The sequence below is a fragment of the Danio rerio genome, chromosome 12 (assembly GCF_049306965.1).
Source record: "Danio rerio strain Tuebingen ecotype United States chromosome 12, GRCz12tu, whole genome shotgun sequence".
NCBI classification, from domain to species: Eukaryota; Metazoa; Chordata; class Actinopteri; order Cypriniformes; family Danionidae; genus Danio; species Danio rerio.
The window spans coordinates 5,775,008-5,799,425 of NC_133187.1; the positions used below are offsets into that span (position 1 = coordinate 5,775,008).

Below are 24,418 nucleotides of genomic sequence, written 5' to 3' on the forward strand. Positions count from 1 at the left end.
CATTAGCTGCATAACACATTAAAACATAGGTTTCCCTAATAAGGGTGCATGGAAAAACACCAAGGGATTAACTAATTAATAATAAAAAATAAAAATAAAAACGAAATTATGAATTATTACAATTATTTACTTAAAAAGTTGAATCTAATTTATACTTTTTAAAATAAGAACAAGATAAAACTCAAAGAAACCATATTTGAAAAAAAAAACACACAAATAAAATGCATATTAACTGTTTTGTCCACAAATTCATGAGCACAGAATGTTAATTGATTTGCATTTTTCACATGGCCATTCTATATAACACTCAGAGATAAACATCATGACATGCAGTAGAACTATTCTTTTTTATATAATTAAAGGTATCACTTTATTTTAATGGCCCCTTTAACGCATTTTGTTGAATTTAAGTTACACTGCATCTACATGCAAATTAATTCTTAATAGATTATGTGTAGACTTTTGAGGTTAGTGTAAGTTGACATATACTTGCAAAGTTGCTAACAGTTAAATGTTGAAGGAAGTCTACTAACACTCAAATGAGAAAGTCGCAATGCAACATTTAGTCAACAAAATGTGCAATAGGGACCATCAAAATAAAGTCTTACCAAATTAAACGTAAAAGACAAAACACAAGAATAAATGATGAATCATTTAAAGCCGTTGTGTGAATAGCTTGCAATTAAAACATTAAACGTATGCAGCTAAAAACTATTCCTCTCATTTATCAATTGTGACTTACAGAACTTTTATAACTACATCATGCGAGTATTTCTGCAAATAAGCACAACACAGATGTCACAGAGATTAATAAGTAAATATACAGGAAGCGTTAAAAACTGCTTACGACCATCATTTGACAATATAAAGCTTTTTAAGTCCCTTTGACTAATCAAATGTTTTGTCAGCGTGTTTATCATTGAAGAGGATGATGAAAGTGATTCTCCAGCAGAGGGCGGAAGGGCTTCATTAAGTGAAAGTTAACCACTGCTGCTAAATGTTGAGACTGTAAAACCTTCACATGCAGGTATTTAGACGGAAAAACAGCCTTGAACATGTTCCCACTACACAAAAAGCACAAAGACTGACAGACAATGAAGTTACAGTCATGTTAAAATATATATTAAATCATTTTCATTTGGCTTAGTCTCTTTATTTATCATGGGTCGCCATGGCAGAATGAACCGTCAACTTATCCAGCATATGTTTTACACAGCAGATCCCCTTACAGCTGCTACCCAATACTGGGAAACACCCATACGCACTCATTCACACACTATGACTGTTTGGGAAACAGGAGCACCCGGAGGAAACCCACGCAAACAGGAGGAGAACCAGCGACTAACTTCTTGCAGTGAGGCGACAATGCTTACCGCTGACCCACTGTTACGGGTTGGGTTGTTGGCTGGTTTTAGCTGGTCCACCAGCCTGGTTTTAGAGGGGTTTTGGCCATTTCCAGGCTGGTATTCGCTGGTCAGGGTGGGAGATGACCAGCTAAAACCAGCTTGATTAGCCTAGCCAGGCTGGGAGCCCAGCCAAAACCAGCTATGTCCAGCTTAAACCAGGCTGGTCAAGTTGGTTTTAGCTAGTTTTAACTGGTCATTTCCCAGCCTGACCAGCTAAAACCAGGCTGGAAATGGCCAAAACCCCTCTAAAACCAGGCTGGTCGACCAGCTAAAACCAGACCACCAGCCTAGTCTGTTTTAAGCTGTTTTTTTAGCAGGGTAAAATACAAAATAACAGTCTTGTTGAATCAGTACAACAGCATGAATATGTTTAATAATGTATGTGTGTATGTAATGTATGATGGGTGGCACAGTGGGTAGTACAATCACCTTACAGCAGGAAATTCGCTGGTTTGAGCCCCGGCAGGGTCAGTTGGCATTTGAGTGGAGTTTGCATGTTCTCCCCGTGTTGGTGTGGGTTTCCTCCTGGTATTTCAGTTTCCCCCACAAGTGCAAAAACATGAATTGGGTAAGCTAAATGGTCCGTAGTGTATGTTTGTGAATGAGTGTGTATGGATGTTTCCCAGTGATGGGTTGTAGCCGCTGCGTAAAACATATGCTGGATAAGTTGGTGGTTCATTCCGCTGTGGCAACCCCATGTTAATAAAGGGACTAAGCCGAAAAGAAAATGAATGAATGAACCCACCAATGATAACATGTCTTCATGGTTGCACAACTAAGGCTTGTTGTGCAACCACAATGAAATAATCCAAAACACACACACACAATAGCTGCTTTGGGGGCAATATAAAAGCACATAAAAGTCCTGCAACATACAAAGGCTTATTTGTATGTGTGTGTTTAAAAAAAAAAAACGATTCGCAACTGGAAAGCAACAGCTCCCCATCCTGCAGGATTACATGTGACAGATTGACTGGGAGTGGAAGAAATGCACATTCTTTCTGGATGGCATAAGAGTTCCCTCCTTACGGACTGAGAATTGGAAAAATCATTGCTATTCTGCCAAGACTACAAACACATCATTAAAGTGAACACGCATTGGCATATGTCTATATGAGCCTCTGCTTAATAGCCCCTTTTATATTCCCACAGGCTGTTTTTTTTCCTGTAAAGATTGTGTGTAGGTGATGTGTGAGACTGTACACTGATCGCTCTGTTTGACCTCTTGAGGTGGACTCAAGAGGCCAAGAAGGATAACTCCATGCATAAACAAGCCATAACAAACACCAAGACAAAGAATAAACGTCATAATCATCATGAGTAACGGGCATGAACACAGCTAGCATCTTAATTTCATTCACTAAATAATTTGGTTTCTACGAAAGGAAATCCAACAATGTTATCAGTTCAGCCAAAGGAAGTAACCTTCAGATGTAGCCAAAGCGAGATAGTGTCATGTAGTCTCGTGTGGTGCTTCACTGTGCTAGAATGGGATACAGCCATGACATTTGGACAATAGACATAATATAGAAATTGTGCATAGTTTCTGGTGCGCAATTGTGTTGAAAAATGTTGATAACATTGGCTAAACTGAATCTGCGTGAAGTTTAATTTTAAACTAATTTCGAGAGGAGCATGTGCTCATGATTGACCCAGCTGGTCCACATTAGCTAATCATGATCCTCCAATCAAAGGATCCCAAGTCACTGTACATATATATATATATATATATATATATATATATATATATATATATTTCCTCGTTTCCTTTCTACAGCTATCTTTGTCTGGAAGAAACCCCCCTCTTCCCCTTCCTCCACCTTTATCCAGAATGGGCGGCACAGTGGCCCATTGACTAGCACTGTTGCCTCGCAGGTACGTGGATACATAGACCTCAACCTGTTCAGTGCACATGCCCTTTTTAGTCTTGGATAGAAAGTACCCCTCCAAAATGATCAAAAGTGCCCCCGCAACGCGGCACACCCTCGGTCCCGCCCTTCAGTAGGCGCGCGACAACACGGCTCTTGAGTACGCGCGCGACAACACAGCTGATCAGAACGCGCGCAACAACAAACAAACGCCCCCTGTATTTATTTTTTTCCCCAATTTCTGTTTAACGGAGAGAAGATTTTTTTCAACACATTTCTAAACATAATAGTTTTAATAACTCATCTCTAATAATTAATTTATTTTATCTTTGTCATGATGACAGTAAATAATATTTGACTAGATATTTTTCAAGACACTTTTATACAGCTTAAAGTGACATTTAAAGGTTTAACTAGGTTAATTAGGTTAACTAGGCAGGTTAGGGTAATTAGGCAAGTTATTGTATTACAATGGTTTGTTCTGTAGACTATCAGAAACAAATATAGCTTAAAGGGGCTAATAATTTTATCCTTAAAATGGTGTTTAAAAAAAATGAAAAACTTCTCCAGAAGAAAAAATATTATCAGACATACTGTGAAAATTTCCTTGCTCTGTTAAACATCATTTGGCAAATATTTAAAAATGAAAAAAATTCAAAGGGGGGCTAATAATTATGACTTCAACTGTATGTGTGTGTGTGTGTGTGTGTGTATACTGTATATATATATATATATATATATATATATATATATATATATATATATATATATATATATATATATATATATACATTTAATAATATATAATATATAAATTTAATAATATCTATTTATGCAGATGATATTGTTATTTAACATATAATAGTTCCACACGTGTTGCAAATGCACTTTAAATCCTATGGTAAATGTGTCAACGTGACAAAAAAAAAATTGTTTGCAATAAAATGTGTAAAAACAGTCAAATTGTAATGTTTTCATTTTCCATAAAAGCCGCATGAGAATAGTATATTACACTAACAACTGTAAGAGATAGCTCGGGGGTATATCTCTATGTAATTTAAAGTTGTTTTAATATGTATGTTAATTACATTTTGTTTGGGGTGATCTTAACATTATGTCTAGCGACTACAGATGAAAAACAGCCATTCTGGTACATTACATGTTTTTTTTAATGTACCTGTGACTAAACTTTTTAGAAAAAATTCAACTCATGAAAACAGTCCATCACTGGCTACTTTTACATTCTGCCAGACAGCCTGTTAGTAATCAAACTGATGGTTCGGATGAACTGGTAGGCCTGCGTATAAACACCTTTATTAACTCTAATTGAAATTAGATCTTATTGTAAGGGCTGGTTTAAACCTTCACTGATCCGACTGAGAGGACATGTAAACATTTGGTCAGATTGAAAACTGAAGCATTGTGCACATGTGCAGTGAGGTGCGGAGCATTTCTACTGCATGATAGGTAAAGTTATATAAACCTGTTGTGTCCCAAAATAGGTAAATATTTAGTCTTCTTTAAAAATAAAAAAATAAAATTGGAGCAGGAGTATTGGCTAGTGCTAGTTTCTTAAAACAGAGGGAAACTACATTTGTGGTATATTCACATTCACATCAGAACAGCTGTTGAAGCCTGTAGTGCTTAAATATCCACATTCAGATTTTTGTTGCCCAAAATGCAGCAGCTTTTCTCAGAAATGTAGTGTTTTTGCAGCATTTCTTGATCTGAATACTGAATACTTATTTTTATAATATAGTTACCTAAAGCCTACTGTGTCATATTTGATATATTTAAGGAATATTTAACTTAAAAGGCAGCATCGGCTAAATATTTCCAAACTTTTGATACATTTTTTATTCTGTTAAACACTAAAGAAGATATTTTGACGAAAACTGAAATCCTGTAACCATTAATTTAGTTAAATTAGCAAATGTGGAAGTCACAGTTTACAGGTTTTCTTCAAATGTCTCTCTTGGGGGAAAAAAAAAGTCAACCAGGTTTGTGACAAGTGAAAATTAAATAATGACAGAAAGAAAATCACAAATTTCGCAAACTATGCCTATAATTATGCTTAAAAAGTTTATTTATTAATTTCACAAATTTTAACGTTACTTAGAAGAATGTATAATTGGCATATTTTAATCATGAAAACTTTCCTGAGATTTATTAAAGTAATAAATATTTATAGGGCAAAGTTGATGTGGTTGGTCTTGGTGGAGTAGATCTGCTCTGCTGCTGCTGCTTTGAATCTTGGTGCTCTCTGAGAGTATAACACACTGGTGCCGCAAACATAACAAAAATGCAGGGTCGGATTTAACCAATATGTGAGGTAAGCATATGCTTAATGCCCCAGGAAACATGGGGTCCCCCAATAAATGAATAGTATATGGATGCAGCCTTTATGATGCAGCCTGAGATTGCATTATTCAGCAATGAAGTGTCAGACACAAGATGAGCCCATTAAAAAGCATTGGATGCAGCCCAGATTGTACTGCACCAGGTCTGCATCCAGACCCCTCTCCAATAAATACCTAAAAGTATAAATTGTATCTATAAGTTACATATAACATTAAAGTTTACTATCATATCTTGTAAATAAAATTGTAATGTTGTTTTGAGAAAAGAAAATGTAGAAAAGATCAACAAACAACAAGCAAACAAACAAATAAATAAATACTAAGGGTGCATATTTGGACTTTTTGGCCCCATGGGTGCAATTGCTTAGGGCCACCAAATTACTAAAGCCGCCCTTGCATACATGTAAACACCATAGCAAATCTATACACAGGTGGAGCTGGGGTGGAAGAGGGTCTCGGTTTTGATGTCAGTTTTATGTATATTTAACACCAGTTGCCTAATGTGCTGTGCTTGGACCTTGATGAGTTCCTACTGCATGTATAATATCAACATGCATGTATTTAAATCGTCTGCTATGCTAGTGCAGAAATAGAATTGAAATATTTATGTTCATATAAACAACAAATGCACCAATCAGCTATTTTTGCACAGTTTGAGTCGCTAAGTTTGCTCTGTATGCTCACCATATATTATAATTCAATAAAAGACTGATGTAACAAGTATAATGACAAAGAATGAGAGCAACTTTTCAGACATGTTCAGATTAAAATAGACACAGCCCATTTCAAGTCAGAAAGTGCGTTGCGATAATGACACCTGATGCATCTAGCTACCCAAAATTAGCATGAAATCTGAATCTATTTAGATATTAAAAGGTCCTCTGATTTTGATTGTTTAATTGTTTTTGGTTTAAATTATGTGGCAGCAAAATAAAAAATAAAAATTATAATATTGTCACTGTCGCTATAAAAATTGTAACTTGCAGAAAAGCTAACACTATTTCTTGGAAAACTGATTGGCCAATCAAATTTGAGGATCGAACATCTGTTACACTGTAAAGGCTGGTTTATACTTCTGCGTCAAGTGCAGGCATATGCTCTGGCAGTGCACAGCCTTTGTGTGGTTGCATAGCCCTGGCTGCGGCTGACGCCGTCGCTCAAAAAACATACAGTAACTACACGTCGCAACGGTGCGTAGCGTTAGCTCTGTGATTGGTCGGCTTGGTAGCACTGACAAGTGTGGGTGGGGCCGAAAGCTGTGCGATTCCCGTAGCGAGAGTTACAAGTGTCGAGTCCCATGTAAGAGCTCCAGGTTGAAAGTTTTGTTTTGTGTTTACTTTATGAATAAAGCTGTTGCACGTCCGCCGGTTCCCGACTGAATGAGCGAGTTTAAGCTACTTGTACATTAAGATAGCGTTTAGAAAAACAAAACATCAGCAAAAAAACTAGACACAGAGGAACATAAACACCTCACTGTCAGGTAATGTTTCTGAAGAAGTGTTATTGCAGAGCAACACAAACAGCATGCAAAAGTATAAATGCATAGCAATGCGCAAGGCATGATTTCTTGACATAGAAGTATAAACCAGCCTTTAAAACTGCAGATTTCCACACAATTTATGTATGTTTCGGGAACATGTTAACCTAAAAATGAAGTGAATTCAAATTAAAACTATTAAGTTGTCTCAAAAAACTCAATAAATGTTGTTTCAGCTCATTTTAAATAAGTAGTTTAAACAAGCAGCAGAAAGATATGTGTTTGAGTGTATATGCGCCGTTTGTTATATTTATAATATATTTGATACACATGACTAGTATGTAACAGTAATATTTAATGTATTTCAAAAAAAAAATAAACAAACAAACAAATCGTTGTATTATTTGTATGGTGTGCCCGTGTAATATCCGAAAGAAAATGTAAGTTTTCTTCTGTGACAGTAGTGAAGTATGTCAGTGAGACTGAACAGTGAGTTAAAGTCCTCAGACATTCCTATGCAGTGACACCTCTGCAGTTCAGCTATTGTGCTGCTCGGTGCTGTAGTGCTGCTGTGTTTGCTGCTGACTGAGTTTCCCGCGTCGGACCAGCTGAAACTCAGTACTGCTTTTAAACACTTTCTGCAGTTTAAACTGAAGTCATTTTTTGAAACCACAATGAAGTTTCATCCTGTTTCGCGCGTGAGACGATGACTTTCTGTTGCCGCGGTAAGTTGCTTCTCCAATCTTTGGCACGTGTTTACGTTATGTTTGTATTGTGAACTCTCCTGTTTATCCGTTCATTTAGCAAACATCCTGCAGTTGAACGTCAAAATAACATTTCATGAAGCGTGTCAATTGATAAATTATGCTGTCGGATGATTTCAATTGGAAATGAATGAAAGAAAGACGATGTGCTTCATAACTCGTTTGTTTTCACTCAACTCAGTAGCTTTAGTTCGGTTATATTAGCCTAATATCTTAGTATCGTTAACATACTACAAACAATATTATTTCATTAACACGATGTCATGATGGTACAGTGTTTGGGACATGACCAAAAAAACACGGTAATACCATAGTAAATTGTTTCTTTTTGTCAGTGATGGTTCTCAGTAATGTCATGCAGGTGTTTTCGTATTGATGGTTTTAAGTTGTGCGTTACATATCAAGATTCATATTCAGTTTATTTAAAAATGTAAAAAGAGGAAACATTTAAGACTGTAAAGGGAATTTACCGAAAAACAGCGGGACGTATTTCGGTCCCCCCTTTTCTGCCTCTACGGGCTCCCCAAGTCTCGTTTGGTAAATCTACTTCTAATGGAAATCTTATGCTGCTCTAGTAAAGTCTCTGTGCTGTGACTGAGCTGACCAGCTCTGTAACCTGATCTTGCACGAGTGATCCTGGGGTTTTTATGCTCAAACTCATACAATCCATTTTCATTTACCAGCCTGGAAAATCTGAATAGATGGAAAACTTGTCTGATTTAGTTCACATGCCATATTGTTTTTATGAGAACTCAATGGAGAAACCCTTGGAAGCGCGTTGGTTACTGTTCTTTCTCTAAACAAGCTCTATAATCATACCTTTGATCAGTTATGACAGAATGCACACTACTGTATATGACACAATACCCATTAATACCCAGAATTTGAACACTTTTGCATGACATTGTGAGTAATCAGATTTACTACACTTCGTGTCAATGTTGTGAAACTTAATGTGGGTCGACACACCTGAGTTTCAGGTAGCAAAACAAGAATGTGTATGGCTAGAACACATGGCACACCCACAAACTGTCAAAGATTGTCAAACATTAATTTTATGATGGCAAACACTGATTTACTGACATCTTCTCTGAGTATTTGGACGTACTAGGAGTCATCTAGAGATTTCTTTCTTAAATTTAACTGATAGATTAAAGCTGATTTCTGTTTGTGAAACTGTATGAAACAGAATACATATTTGCATAATAGATTATCCAAAAACGCTTTCATTTTTGAGCATGTGCTGATTTTATGTGTGGTTTTGATTTTCCAGTTCTTTACGTTTTAGATTATTTTAGAACATTGCACATGGAATTGGGATTTTAGATTGCAATATTATACCCACCAATAAGTGCTTATCTCAAACAAGCCAGGGCAAAAGTGAGGTTAATACACTAAGTACTCTCAAATAATTACCTGGACGATCTCCATTAACTGGGAAGGATATCCATGCAATAATTTTGTTTAGATCCAACTCCAAAAAAAAAAAAAGAAAGTGCACATTTAGCATAGCTTACGCTATGAAGGTTCTATCAAATACATTTAATTTCTTTATTATTACTATTGTTTTTTATTCAGTTAATTTTTTTTTATTTCACGCTAACATTTGAAGGGATAGTTCACTCAAAAAAAATTATTATGCGATTTCAAACCCTTAAGCAGCCATTTCTTTCTACTATTCAAAACAAAAGAAAATTAGAAAAATGCTGGTTAATATTACACATTGACTTCCATAGCAATTTTTAAAAATGTTTTTCTACTAGGGAAGTCAATAGGTACCATCACCTTTGTGTTCGACAGAAGAACGGAACGGAACGGAAAGGTTTTGAACGAGTAAAGAGTGCGTAAATGATGATTTTTAATTTTTTCAAAATCTGTTAATACATTATTGGGAAGAAATGATGTCCTCCTTTATAAAGACTAAAAAGACAAAAGACTAAATCAAATTTTGGTCAAAATATTTTTACTTTAGACTCATCAAAAATAATACAGTTATAAAACAGGAAAACATTTATTTATTCATTTTCTTGTCGGCTTAGTCCCTTTATTAATCCGGGGTCGCCACAGTGGAATGAATCGCCAACTTATCCAGCACGTTTTTACACAGCGGATGCCCTTCCAGCCGCAACCAAACTCTGGGAAACATCCACACACACACACACACTCATACACTACGGACAATTTAGCCTTCCCAATTCACCTGTAACGCATGTCTTTGGACTGTGGAGGAAACCGGAGCACCCGGAGGAAACCCATGGGAGAACATGCAAACTCCACACAGAAACACCAACTGAGCCGAGGTTTGAACCAGCGACCTTCTTGCTGTGAGGCGGCAGCACTATACTGCGCCACTGCGTCGCCAAACAGTAAAACAATACAATTAATAATATAAAATGCACAATATTAGTAAATGCAAACAAAGAAATCCAAAAGCTGTAAACAATTGTACTTGAACTTTGACAAATAATGTAACTATACAAGCTAGAACAATGAAAACAATCAATTTCATCTGTAATTTCTGTACAAGCATCCTTTATAGAGACCAATGGGGCTTCTCCAACCAATTACATGATATATTCAAATATTTGACTTTTTAAAAAATCTTAAACTTGGAAAAATAAACAACTAATTCTCACCAAAAATGACTGTCCAATAGTAAACATACGCAGATCTCAACATAATAACCTTTTGAAAATGGTGCTTGTCACCAGACTCAACAAGGCTCTCCTCTTTCATGTATATAACTAAATTTCATTGATCAAATGAAAACAATTGTAACTTATGATCGTACTTATAACTTTCAGGTTAGACTAAATAAATAAAACTAGCTTGTAAATTTTTAATTATGCGATTTCAAACCTTTAAGCCCCCATTTATTTTTTATTTTATTCATTTTTTAAAAAAATATGTAGAAAAATGGGGGTTATGGTACCCATTGACTTTCGTAGTAGAAAAACATAAAGAAATTGCTATGGAATTCAATAGATACCATCAGCCAGCTTTCTTCAAAATAACTTCCTTTGTGTTCGACAGAAGAAAGAAACTCTAATAGGTTTTGAACGAGTTTTTATTTTAAACTCATCAAAAATAAACAGCTATAAAACAGTTTAGCAGTACAATTATTAATATAAAATACACAATATTAGGAAATGTAAAAAAAAAAAGAAATCCAAAAGCTGTAAACAATTGTACTTGGAACTTGGAAAAATAAACAGCAACTAATACTTATCAAAAACCACAACATAATAACCTTTTGAAAATGGTGCTTGTCACCAGACTCAACAAGGCTCTCCTCTTTCATGAATATAACTAAATTTCATTGACCAAATGAAAACAATTGTAAGTTATGACCGTACGTAAAACTTTCAGGTTAGACTAAGTAAATAAAATCTGCTTGTAATTTTATATTTTTATATGAATTGAATACTATTTCAGTGGTCATATCTATAAAGAGGCTGAATAGTTTGAGTCTATAAATGGCAATGATGCCTACTGTATTGTGTATTCAACTGTAACTAACACAGGTCAAAGATCATCAACAGTTGACCTAGTTTAATTTATGAGTTTTTAGCCTAGGTTAAGCTAAGCTGAAGATGCTGTATGCTGTCATTAGCTTTATTTCCATGCACCTAACTAAATAATCGTAGATGCCAACGCCAAGGTGTGCATAAAAACGTGTGCGCATAACTGAGTAGGATAACCTTTCTTTATTCAATAATTTAAAATGTGCATAAACTATAATGGAAACACTTTTACAGAACAAATTCCAGTATTAGGGCTGCACAATATAATGTTTTAGCATTCATATCGCATGATAATTCGCAATAGTCACATCGCAGGATATGCAATGTTTGTGTTGTAATTTATCATTTGCATGTGTTTTAAGGCTTGTGGCTGTATAATGATTTTAAAAGCATTCAGGCATGAGAAATTGAACCCATTTGTAATTTTAATTTTGAATAATTTTATTAATTTCTTTTAATTTTTTCATTCAGGGACTGTACCTGAATACTGTTAGACTCAGAAAACTAAAAAAGTAAAAGCTATAAGCTGTGTATTTTAATCTATTTCTTTGTTGTATTTCTGCTTGTAGATAGTTTGTCAGATTTTAAGCAGATGCACTCCTCTAGAGAATCCAATCTTTTTCCAAATAGAGATATTCAAGTAATCTGGTAAAATTCATATCGTAATAATATATCGCAGACTAACAAAATATTGCAATGTTCAATTTTTTTTCGTTTTTTATTTTTGTTTTTATAAGAGGTCATGTGGTGTTGAAAATGTGTGTGAATGGACGACAAACCAGCAGGCTGACCGCATTCTAAAGCATCTGACATGTTGTTTTTGTCATTATAAAACACCGTAACCATTTCAGTATTAGGGCCTACTCACTCTAGGCCAGGGATGTCAAACTCAATTCCTGGAGGGCCGCAGCCCTGCACAGTTTAGTTCCAACTCTGCTCCAACACACTTACCTGTAGGTTTCAAACAAGCCTGAAGGACTCAATTAGTTTGATCAGGTGTGTTTAATTAGGGTTGGAACTAAACTGTGCAGGGCTGCGGCCCTCCTGGAATTCAGTTTGACATCCCTGCTCTAGGCTATCCGAACCGTGCCTAGGCTTGTTTACCGGATTTTTTTAGATGTGTGAGTGGTCTGAATCAGGCTCAGGCATGGTTCACTTGGCTGGCCCTGGCCCGGTTGGAAGAGGCGTGAGCGCGGTTCACTTGGGCTTTGGCACGGTACGCTTGTGTGTGAGTGCAAAATGTGCCTGAGCCCGAAACTGAAAGTGAGACGTGACTTTTAAAGGACTGTTTCCTATGGATTTATTAATCATTCTTACTGTTCAATGAACACAAACTGTATAAGTTTATTAAAGACACAAACCCCTCTCTGCACTGCACGTTGCACCTTCAGCAAACCTCCTAATTCCTGCAGCACAAGGAACTTATGATTGTTTGAGTATCAGAAGTGGCTCATCTGTTTGGCAAAATATTGTCACTGCATCTCAAACGACTTAATCGATATAACTGAAGAAACCTTCACTGTGTTAAGCGAAAGCGCTTACTGAACAGCACATCATTGATGACATAAGTGTGCACAGGCCCGAATGTAATGTGAGTACGGGCCGTCAGGGGAGACGGGAGGGAGGACAAGCATGCTTTGGCCCAGTTCAAAGCAACTGTATATGGTGTGAATACGCTCTTAGTGTTATTAATGACCTTCAGAATAGTCTAGAGCAGCTGTGCTCCGCATCTCATGCCTTCAAACGCCACCACGCGTTCATTGTGTATCGGCATCGTCTTTTGAGGCGCAAGTCATTTATTAAATAAAGAAAAGATTCACGCAGCTTCTCCTACCGAAGCAAATTCCGGTTTTAATTTTGATGTTTTGCGCCAGTTAAACAGGAAGTGATGATTTTTTTCCCCCTATTCCTCATTGGATGAAAACATTGCTTTATTTACTAATCTTTTATGCAATATTCCAGTTTTTGTGCATAATTTTTTGATTTTGCATCTTTAGATGGAAACAAAGCTAATGATGTTTACCTGCAGCTAAGCTTTGTTTTAATAAAATGAGCTCTTCTGACGGTTTGCTCCAGTAGCCGCCTATTGCATGGGAACCGAATCAAGCTAGCACAGATAATTAGTTTGTGCTGGCTTCAGAAAAGAAGGGGAGAAGGAGGGGGCGCGGAGGTGGATTTTGGGGAGGTGGGAATTCCCGTAATTTCCAAGCATTACAATGGCCTCATGCTTCAGCAGACACTTCTCCCCACCCACCAATCTAAAGACGCGACTGCTTCTTTGCTGCTGCAGCTAGTAGTTTAGATAAGTTAGAAGTGTCTTTGACAAGTTCAGGTTTTTAGAACTTAAATCCCTGCAACACCCACTGCAGATATGCTGATATACCAGATTCCGTTGCAACTTGATCATGTGATTTGTAAGGATTACAGGAAATGACCTTGATAAATTGTATACAGTCTATCATAATGCAAACAAATACAAATAAAGGCTTGCAGTGCTTTTACAAATATTAAAAGTATTACTAATGTTGTTTGTTGCACAACTGAAACCACAGTAACAGTAGTGACAATAATGCTTTAAACTTTAGATTCATATCGCTGTCATTTTTATCAGACAACAGGAAAACAGCCGTACAGAATGAAAACATAATAAAGAAGAAATTCCTCCTCATAACATTCATTGCAAGATGAATTCTTGTGGACGCATGACGGTTGATCATAAGGACAAGGGTGTGTCTGGTTTATCTGTTTTGTGATCTTATACTACAGCAGGAATGCATGCATTTTGTGCTCAAGTATGTTGAGAGATGCATTCTGGGTGCAAATTGGGACAAAACATTTGGAGCCTTACTCTTCTAAAATCATAAACATGCAGATTGAGGCCTTGTTTATCACCTTCAACTTAAAAAAATGGCTTCTGAAAAAATATTCACTTAAAAAAAGTTATGACTGCTTAAGCTCTGAGCATTTGTTTTTAGGTTCAATATTGCACATGTTACAGTAAAATCATCACCTAGGGCCAGAGGGAATCTGCAGACACTTTTAGCTGTTTCTGCGCAGAGTTTTGGTAAAAATCTATGAATTTATGTGGAATGATTTTGGGAGTATCATAACTAAAACCTTATTTTACAATGCAAATCAAATTAGATCCACTTTTTTTGGTAAACAAAGCAAGTCTCTCATATAATATATCTACTAAAAGACAGAAATATTTCTTTACAAACTGCATTGTACATAAATCTTATGAACATTTTCATGTTAGTTAATAATATTACTGAAGTTAATTTAAAATCTGAATAAAAACAGATTTACACACATTTACAAGTAAATAAACAGAATCAATGATGGGCTAGAAATCTGAAAATTCTGCGCTCGCAGATCCCGTGTGGACCTACTGATGAAGAAACTGAGGCATCTTTTTCCATTTGGGTGAATGCTGTTTTTAATTTTAGGCTTTAAAGCGAGAATAATGATATCATAAATCATACATCTTCCTGTAGAGATTATGCTGCTGCTTTTCTGTGTGTCATAGCTTAAAGTTTTTAAGTTCAAAGCTTTATTAATCCTTTTGAGGCAATTCATTTTGACATGGTTGTGCTACCCATATAACAAGAATGAAACACTTAACACAACATACACCAGCACTTAACATCAAACAAAAACTGTATAATAATAATAATAATAATAATAATAATAATAATAATAATAATAATAATTTATACAAAATGATGATAATAAATAAGAATAATCCATCTAGTAACTACATTTATTACGTACCCAAATTAATTCAGGTACAAAAGTAAATTTATAACAATTTGTGGAACATCTTATTGTCTTTAGACATCGCCCAAGGGGCATCCACTACAAATATTTGTTTAAGAAGTGTGCTATCCCCTGTTATTTTATATGCCATCCTCAACACCTGCTGTTTGTAATAGGATGCAATACTTTACAAGGGGACCAATTTTTTTTTTACGTTCCATTGCAAAGTATTGCATCCTATTACTTTCAATTCTTTACAAAAGAACATATAAGTCTTATATGCCAGAGACATAACTTTAGCATCCTCATCTGCTTATTAAGCCTGACATCACCACTTCCAGGTCCAAATTATCAAACCCTAAATGTAATTTTAGACTGGTTTTAATGTATACTCACAGTGTGCTGTATTGCTCTAAAAATGTCATTTCCCTTCATTCAAAGCTCTTTCTTAAGCTTTGCTTGAGAACATCTAAACTAAGCTGATAATCAAATATGCCACAGTATGTTAGGGTTGTCACAATACTGAAATTTGGTACCAATCGATACTGCAATTTTAAAAACATCCATGTCCTGTGAACATTTGATGGCTGTTGAGCACGTTCTTAAACACTGCTGATTTGCCATTGTGTTCACATGCTCAACATAAATCACTGTGATTGGCTGTGAAGGTCAGCAGTTCACCAAACCAACCGGTGTTTACTGAGTGTAATCATAGATACAGGGACACCGGAGCATTGTAAAGCTGCGATTCATCAGCGGATCGCTCGTATGTCAGCTTAAAGACAATACAGCTGGTCGATGTGACTTTAAAACGCTCCAGTGTCCCTGTATCTGTGGTTACACTCAGTAAACAGCAGTGAGTTCGGAGAACTGATGACCTTCACAGCCAATCACAAGCTATGTTTCCATCCAAAAATGCGAATGAACTTTATGCACAAAACTGGATTATCGCATAAAAGGCAAGTGAATGAAGCAGCGTTTCCATCCAACGAGTCAAAGTGAACAAAATCGTCACTTCCGGATTATTTGGTGCCAAATATCAACAGTAAAAACTGCATTTGCTGCAGTAGGAGAAGCTGCGTCAATCTTATTTTTTCATCTAATAAATGACTTGCCCCTCAGAAGGCAAACCTGACATGCAGTGAACGTGCGGTGACGTTTGAAGGTGTCAGACGTGGAGCACAGACGCTCTTGATTCTGGAGGTCATTAATAATATAGTAACACAAATACTGAAACGGTAAGGCGTTTTAGAATGACTAAAACAACAGTTCAGATGGTTTACAGTGTGCTCAGCCAGCACATCATGGCATTTCCATAAACTGTTTTTTATGCTCACTGGCAGAAATCCAGTATTGTGACAATCCTAAAGTATATGTGTGTATATTTCAATTAATTGAAAATCCGATTTTGATTTTGGCTTTTAACGATTATGAAAAACCATTAATCGAGATAAACGATTATTGCATCATATACTAAAAGCGCGAAAGAACGATTGCTTATGTGTGTGTGCAACACGCATAAGCACGCGGTCAGCATTCGGTCTCATTCGCACACAGAGTCGAGCAGAGGAGCGCAGACATCTAAAGTAATCTTAACGTGAGCGCTTTAATGGTCAAATAAGTGTCAAAACGTGGTGATTAGTGATTTATTCATATTAACCCTCATTTGCGTAATAAACAAACGAGTTGAGAATCAAAAGACACGTGAAAGAGAAACCATAGCGCAATATGCTGCCGCCTGTTTTATCATTAATCAAACGATGAGAAAATCCCTCGCTGCTCTTGACTGAAGAATTTTGTAGCTAAAGTGTTTTTCTTACAGTGAAGATGCTTAAATCACAGTTTGTTTCATATTTTTATTCTATTGTATTTATTTCTCTTTCCTTTGCAGGGTGGAAAATAACTGTATATATATAGTTGAAGTCAGAATTATTAGCCCTCCAGAATATTAGCAACCCTTTTCCTCCCAAATTTCTGTTTAATGGAAAGAAGTTTTTTTTAAAACTTATTTCTGAACATAATAGTTTTGATATCTCATATCTAATTACTGATTTGTTTTATCTTTGCTATGATGACAGTACATAACATTTTACTTGATGTTTTTTTTAAAATACAAGCATTCAGATTAAAGTGCAATTCAAAGGCTTAATTAGGATAATTAAGCAAGTCATTGTATAACAGTAGTTTCTTCTGCAGACAATCCAAAAAATATATTGCTTAAGGGGGCTAATAATATTGACCTTAAAATGGGTTTCAAAATATTTATACCTGCTTTTATTCTAGCTAAAATAAAACAAATAAGCCTTTCTCCAGAAGAAAAAAAAATGAGAGGAAATAATGTTAAAATTCCTGGGTCTGTTTAACATAATTTGGGAAATAGTAATTTAAAAAAAAAATTCTCATGAGCGCTAATAATTTTGACTTCAACTGATAATCGTTTTGAATAATCATGATTATGATTTTTCCCAAAATCGAGCAGCCCTAATATTAATGTTTTAAAATTGTGTTGGACGAGCTATGATTCAATTATCATTCTGAATCTCCTCCATTTGATCTGACTTTCTCATCTTTTTCAAAATGTTTTTTTTTTTATGGAACTCCCACATCCCACAAAACCGCTGTGGGGAATTAATAATTGCTTAGTTTTGCATTAGATTTTTTTTTTCCAGAAATTAAAACACATTATTTCTAGACAGTCAGCACTGATTGTTGTATTCCCTTCACAAAGTAGTGGTATTGTAGTATCTTTAACACTTTTTCCCCTTCATAGAGGACATCTGATTACAAGCAGTCAAGTGCTGAGTTATGAAAGAAATACTCCTCGCTGTGTTAGCGCACTGATTTATTGTTGACCGTGTGGGTGTGGGAACTAAGCCATGTTTGAATACTCTGATGGGATGAATTCACCCAGAATCACTGCAGCGAATGCCCCCCTTTTATCTCATTCTGACTAACCCCGCCAAGCCAAGCTTCACATTCCAGAGACCCGTGTGTATTTATAAGGCCGGGGGGCTGCAGACTGCAGTGAGATTTTGGACAGCTGTGTGATTTCCTGAGTGGGAGATGTTTTTACGTGGATGTGAATTTTCATTTCATCCTGGTAGAATGTGCAGAATGTGCATCATGTCCGATATTTTTTTCAGCATTTTAAACAATGTTTTATTTGTGGTGGGGTGCAGTTTTAACAACTTCCCTAGATAGCACCTAGCAAGACACAAAACAGCCTGGCTCTGATAAGGATTGAGAAATCTTTCTACCCTTGCCCGGGCCAAGTAAAACCAATGTGTTGAGTTATAGTTACAGTATGTTTTAGTTTGCCGTATTTCTTTACTGATTCAGGGAATATATGCAGGTCACTGTAAATGCTGTGTGGTAAGAGATGTTGTTTATTGATATGTGTTTTTCTTCTGGCTTTCCCTCTTGTCTAGTATTCTCAGCATCTTAAGGCCTTGAGACAAGAAGTTAAATCGAGAAGGACAAACAACTTGAGAAGACACAGCTGTCATTTTCTCAGGCAGCTTCTTCTTCAGACAGACTCAATGATATGCTCTTCCTGATCCTGAGGCCATCTTCTCTAGCCAGATGTTTGTCCTCCCTGTAAGTTGAGCAAGAAGAATCTGACATCGGGCGTCCAGTGATATGAGGCTTCATGTTGAGAGACAAGCGCATATTGGCATCAAGAGCTCCATGGCCTCCAATAGGGCTTCGCCTGTACTGGGAGTGAAGAGTCTTGGTAAGGAGACTTCAAGTAATGGAGATGCTCGTTTATTAATGAACTACAGTTTGCCTGGGGGCACACCCCCTCAGACACCAGTACATTTGGAGGGGGACTCAGTGGGCACAGTGTGCAGAATATGGAAGTCTTTGGATATCAGGTCTAAGAGTTTGGATTGCTTAGATGAGACCTTCAGGTCCAAAAACTGCAGCTGTGAGGCTATAAGGCACAGGGAAGAAGGATCCTACAATTTCCATATGTGTGGGTTTTGTGATTCAGTGGAAAATGCAGAAGGCTGCCCGAAGAATACTTTTTCTCCTAGAAGCTGGGGAACGGTTCCCCAAAAGAGGAAAGCAGAAGCTTTTTCTTCTGGTATTACTTCCCTTGATGAACCTCGACCAACATTGAGTGGCTCAGATGGGGAACTGTGCCCAAAGGAATTAGTCATCAGCCAAAACATGGAGAACCTGCCTTTCTGTGGGTTGGATTTGAGGAGAAGCAGTGTGCCAGTATCCACACCACAAGGCCCTCAATGCGCCAACGGTTGCGGCACTGCCGAGAATAATAAGATGCGAAACAGACTGGACTTTTTGTGTGCCGTGTGCCATAAAAATGGATTCTCTAGCCTAGAAAGGCTTAACAGAAACACCAAACCCATGTGCTCTAAAGGTAAGCCCCTTAAGAGGTCCAAACCCTTCAGGTTCTCTGTACCTGACAGTAGTGATGGCGAGGGCACCGTATCCGACAGCGAGTTTGTGCGTAACAGGAAAGATCGATCTACTGTGCTGGTCAGGAGATATCTCAAGAACAACCAGAAATTTAAAAAGACCGTGTGCACAGGCACTAAAGCTATAGTGAAGACTCTACCCACCGGCTGCATCTCTGACAGGATCTGGGAGTCTGTGTGCAATGAGAGGAGCAGGCATGAGGCGAGCGGACACAGCAAAGCGCTTCAGGCCATCCAGCTGCAGGTTTCCAGGGCCCTTCTCGCCTATCCCGGGGCCAGGCTTGCAGAGGTAAGGTCAATTTCTCTTTTCATTAAATCTCCACTTGGTATGAATGCTTCCTTTATGAACTGGTGGTTGTTCAGGTGTTATGTTAAAGCTCTATTTATGGACCTCTCTCACAGTTGGTGCCACAGTTCCTGCACTGAATGTTTATGTTAAAGTGCATGTTGTGAAATAACCATAAGTGAAACCCTTGGCTGTTTTATCAAGTGTGCTTTTAATTATCATTGTGCAAGTAATTATGATTGAACCTTGCATTCTTCAATTGTTTTTTGGGGTGCTTAGTTGGTGGTGATTGCTATTGCTATATATGCATAAATGTATTTTAAAAAAAACAGTATATAATAAAAATACGAGTAAGGGACATTCAAGGATTCAGGGTTCTTTGTTAGATGGTTGCGTATTCAGTGACTATCAATTTGTAGAGATTTGTGGGGTGGTTGCTTTTGTACTGACCATGATGATGTATAGAGTGAGATCTTCTGATCTGGCCTAATTCAAAAGAGCCCACCTTCAAGACTCCATCTCATATCAGAATCATGCAGATAAAGCGCACTTAATAGATGAATTCTTCTTTACCAAAGAGACGTAACTTGCGGCTGAACTATTACAGTTACGATTCATCATTTGGGGAAAGAACGACCCCGTGGGGACCCGGGGTAGAATAGGTCCCTAGCACCCCCTTGCTGTTCGTAAGAGGCGACAAATGGGGCAACTTGTTGGCCGTGAGTTGCGACTCGTGTTGGTGGAGGAAGAGATCCTGGTGATTGAGGATTTTGATTTGCTGCGGCTATCAATTATCCAACACATCACTTTGGCTCATACTTCAACTAGACGAGAGATTGGAAAGGCCCATTCCAATCAATCGGCTTGTCAGGACTTGCCTTTCTCCCGGAAGGCGCTGGCATAGGGTCAATTGAGTATTATAGACCCTGTGTTTATATGCTCAAGTATATCATCACTGTATCCTTGATGTACATCCAGTGGATGTCCGTGGCTCTGTACATCCCCTTGTAGGACTCCGAGGTGGGTGAGGAGCAGAGATGAAGAACAAATATCTAAACATTATGGCAAAAAATCAAAACACTAAAAAACGGATATTGGAACAAGACTTGGAGACTGAACTAAGAACTGGTTTTAATTTCCCATCTGAAAATGAAAACTGGCAAAGATTTATTGTACTGGAATCACTGACTGATGACATGCCCCTGACCAAACTGTCCCCTTTTGCGATCCACAAAGGAATCACAGGAATTGCAGGAACAGTAAAAGACATTAAAAAGCTGCGATCTGGACAAATTTTGGTGGAATGTGCTAGGAAAGCTAACTCAGAAAATTTACTACAAGCAACAACTTTGGCTGGAATTACTATGAAAGCATTTCCTCATTCTACCCTGAACAACAGCAAAGGTGTAATCCGCACCAGAGAATTACAAGATATGGACGAATCTGAAATCGCTTTAGAATTAAAACCAATAGGTGTAATCGACGTAAAAAGAATAATCATCAAAAAGGATGGGCAGATGATTAAAACGGGAACATACATCCTGACCTTCAACAGACCACAACCACCAGAGAAAATCAAACTTGGATATTTAAGTGTTGCTGTAGATATATTCATACCAAATCCACTGAGATGTTTTAAATGCCAGAAATTTGGTCATGGATCTGCAGGATGCAAAAATAAGACAACATGTCAAAACTGTGGTGAGGATGATCATGGAATGAACTGCACAAAACCTCCTAAATGTAAAAACTGCCTTGGAGATCATGCAGCCTCATCAAAGAATTGTCCCATTTGGCATAAAGAGAAAGAAATACAAAAAATAAAACACACAAGGAAGATGAGTTATCCTGAAGCTCGTAAAATAGTTGAAGCTCTTCCTGCCTTCTGTCTGAAAAAGCCCTATTCTGTTGCAGTCACACCAAAAACTCAATCAATAAGTTGTCAGACGGATCTAACTTGGCTATTCAAGGACAAACCTCAAACCATAAGCAACACCAAAAACTCAACTTCCCAAAAAACAAAAAATGAACTCATTCAAACTGGACCAATTCAAGACTTATACCTAGAACAGAAAGAATCAAAAGTGAAAAAGAAAACTCCAAGTACAACAAATCAACAACCAAATCAAGATAAATGTCGAACTCACAAAGATGACAATCCTAAAGATATTGAAATGACGGAGACAACGACCAGTCGTAGTCGTAGTCTCTCACCTAAATGTAAAAATAAAGGACCTGTACCTATATTTCCCACTTGAGAATAAACAATCACATAATACAGTGGAATTGTCGGGGACTAAAAACCAACTTTGCAGAATTACAGCATTTAAATTCTGTTTTTAACCCACTTGCCTATTGTATTCAGGAAACCCACTTATCTCCAAATGATGCCTTAACTTTTAAAGGTTTTAATATGATTAGTATATGTGGACCAAACATACAACGACCCTCTGGAGGATCAGCTATCCTAGTGAGAAACGACATTATCCACAGTCAAGTTGTATTGGACACTCAATTACAAGCAACAGCAGTTCAACTTACTCTACATAAAACAATTACAATATGCTCTATCTATATCCCACCTCATGAAGCTGTAATACCTCAAGAACTGGACAAACTTATTTCACAATTACCAACTTCATTTTTACTGATGGGTGATTTTAACAGCCACAACATCTTATGGGGTGATGATCACTGTGATGCCAAAGGAAGAAGAATGGAAACTTTTATAGAAAATAATGATTTATGTCTTTTAAATGATGGAACCAAAACATATCTTCATCCAGGACATGGTACTTATACAGCAATCGATCTGACAATATGTAGTGCTGATCTTTTACTTGACTGTTCATGGAGAGTATGGAATGATCTATGCGGGAGTGACCACTTCCCAATTATCCTCACATTTCCACAATTGGATGTAACAAGTAGACCTTCAAGATGGCAACTCAAGAAAGCAGACTGGACCACCTTTCAAACCTTGTGTTGTGAAAAATTTATGTCAGCTACCCAAGATAATCAGAACTCAATAGAAGACTTCACTCAGCAGTTAATCGCTATAGCAGATGAAACCATCCCAAAGACATCAACAAAACCACAACGAAAGACAAATCCCTGGTTTAATGAACAATGTAAAAAAGCTATTGAAACTCGGAAAAAAGCAGAACGTGCTTTTAATAAACATCCAACAACTACAAATTTTATCCATTTTAAAATTTGTAGAGCCCAAGCTCGCAGAACCCTAAATGAAGCAAAGAAACAAAGCTGGAAACAATTTGTATCCAGCTTAACTTACTATACTCCCATGAAGAAGATTTGGAACATGATCCGTAAAATGAAGGGAAAGGAAAATGGAACTCGCATACAACATATTATAAAACAAGGAATACTTCAAACAAAGGAAATGGACATAGCAAATACATTAGCTGAAGCCTTCGAAAAGAATTCATCAATAGAGAACTGCCTCCCAGCATTTCAAATCATACGAGCACAGCAGGAATGCAAAGAACTAAATTTTTATTCTGACAACAAAGAAGTATATAATCAACCTTTTAAAATTAAAGAATTAATAAATTCTTTAAAATGCTCACATGATACAGCCATTGGACCAGATAAAATCCATTACCAGTTTTTAAAACACTTACCATATAGTTCACTATGCCTTCTACTGGACGAGTTCAACAACATCTGGTCTTCGGGAAAAATTCCAGCTTCGTGGAAAGAAGCAACAGTAATAGCTATACCTAAACCAGGAAAAGACCACACTGATCCAAATAACTACAGACCAATTGCTCTGACCAGTTGTTTATGTAAAACGATGGAAAGAATGATTAACAACCGTCTTGTCTGGACAATAGAAAAAAACAAACAACTAACTGACTACCAGTGTGGATTTAGACGTGGAAAGAGTACATTGGATCAGTTAATCCGACTAGAAACTTATATCAGAGATGGATTCATCAGAAAAGAACATGTTGTTGCTGTTTTCTTTGATTTAGAAAAAGCTTATGACACAACATGGAGATATGGAATTTTAAAAGATCTTCACCAAATGGGATTTAGAGGAAAACTTCCTACCTTCATTTCAAACTTTCTCACTAGAAGAAACTTCAGAGTCCAAGTGGGAAATTCCCTTTCAAATACCCACCAACAAGAACTCGGAGTTCCTCAAGGAAGTATACTCTCGGTCACACTCTTCAATATTAAAATAAATAGCATTGTGGAAATCATTGCTCCAAATATGTTCTGCAGCATCTACGTGGATGATTTATGTATCTGTTACAGAGGGAAGAACATGAATACAATTGAAAGGCAATTGCAGTTAAATATTCACAAAATTAACCAGTGGGCTGTCGAAAATGGTTTTAAGTTCTCTAAAACAAAAACTGTTTGCACACATTTTTGTATCCAGCGATCACTTCATCATGATCCAGAACTTTTTATCAATGGAAATATGATCAAAGTTGTTAAAGAAATCAAGTTTTTAGGTCTCCTTTTTGATAACAAAATGACTTTTATCCCTCATATAAAAT

At 36.9% G+C, this 24,418-nt stretch overlaps 1 protein-coding gene across 19 annotated transcripts in view; it reads left to right on the forward strand.

Annotated features, from left to right (window-relative positions):
• The first annotated feature begins 7,633 nt into the window (after window positions 1–7,633).
• Window positions 7,634–24,418, forward strand: part of plce1 (phospholipase C, epsilon 1) — a 159,939-nt gene continuing 143,154 nt past the window's right edge. For 18 of the 19 annotated variants that reach the window (XR_012387656.1, XR_012387657.1, XR_012387658.1 and 15 more), the window contains exons 1-2: window positions 7,634–7,836; window positions 18,587–19,889. Coding sequence is in view for 15 of the 19 variants with exons in the window: in XM_021480151.2 (XP_021335826.1) it covers window positions 18,798–19,889 (1,092 nt within the window). In the remaining 4 variants the exon portion in view is untranslated. 19 annotated transcript variants of the gene reach the window in all.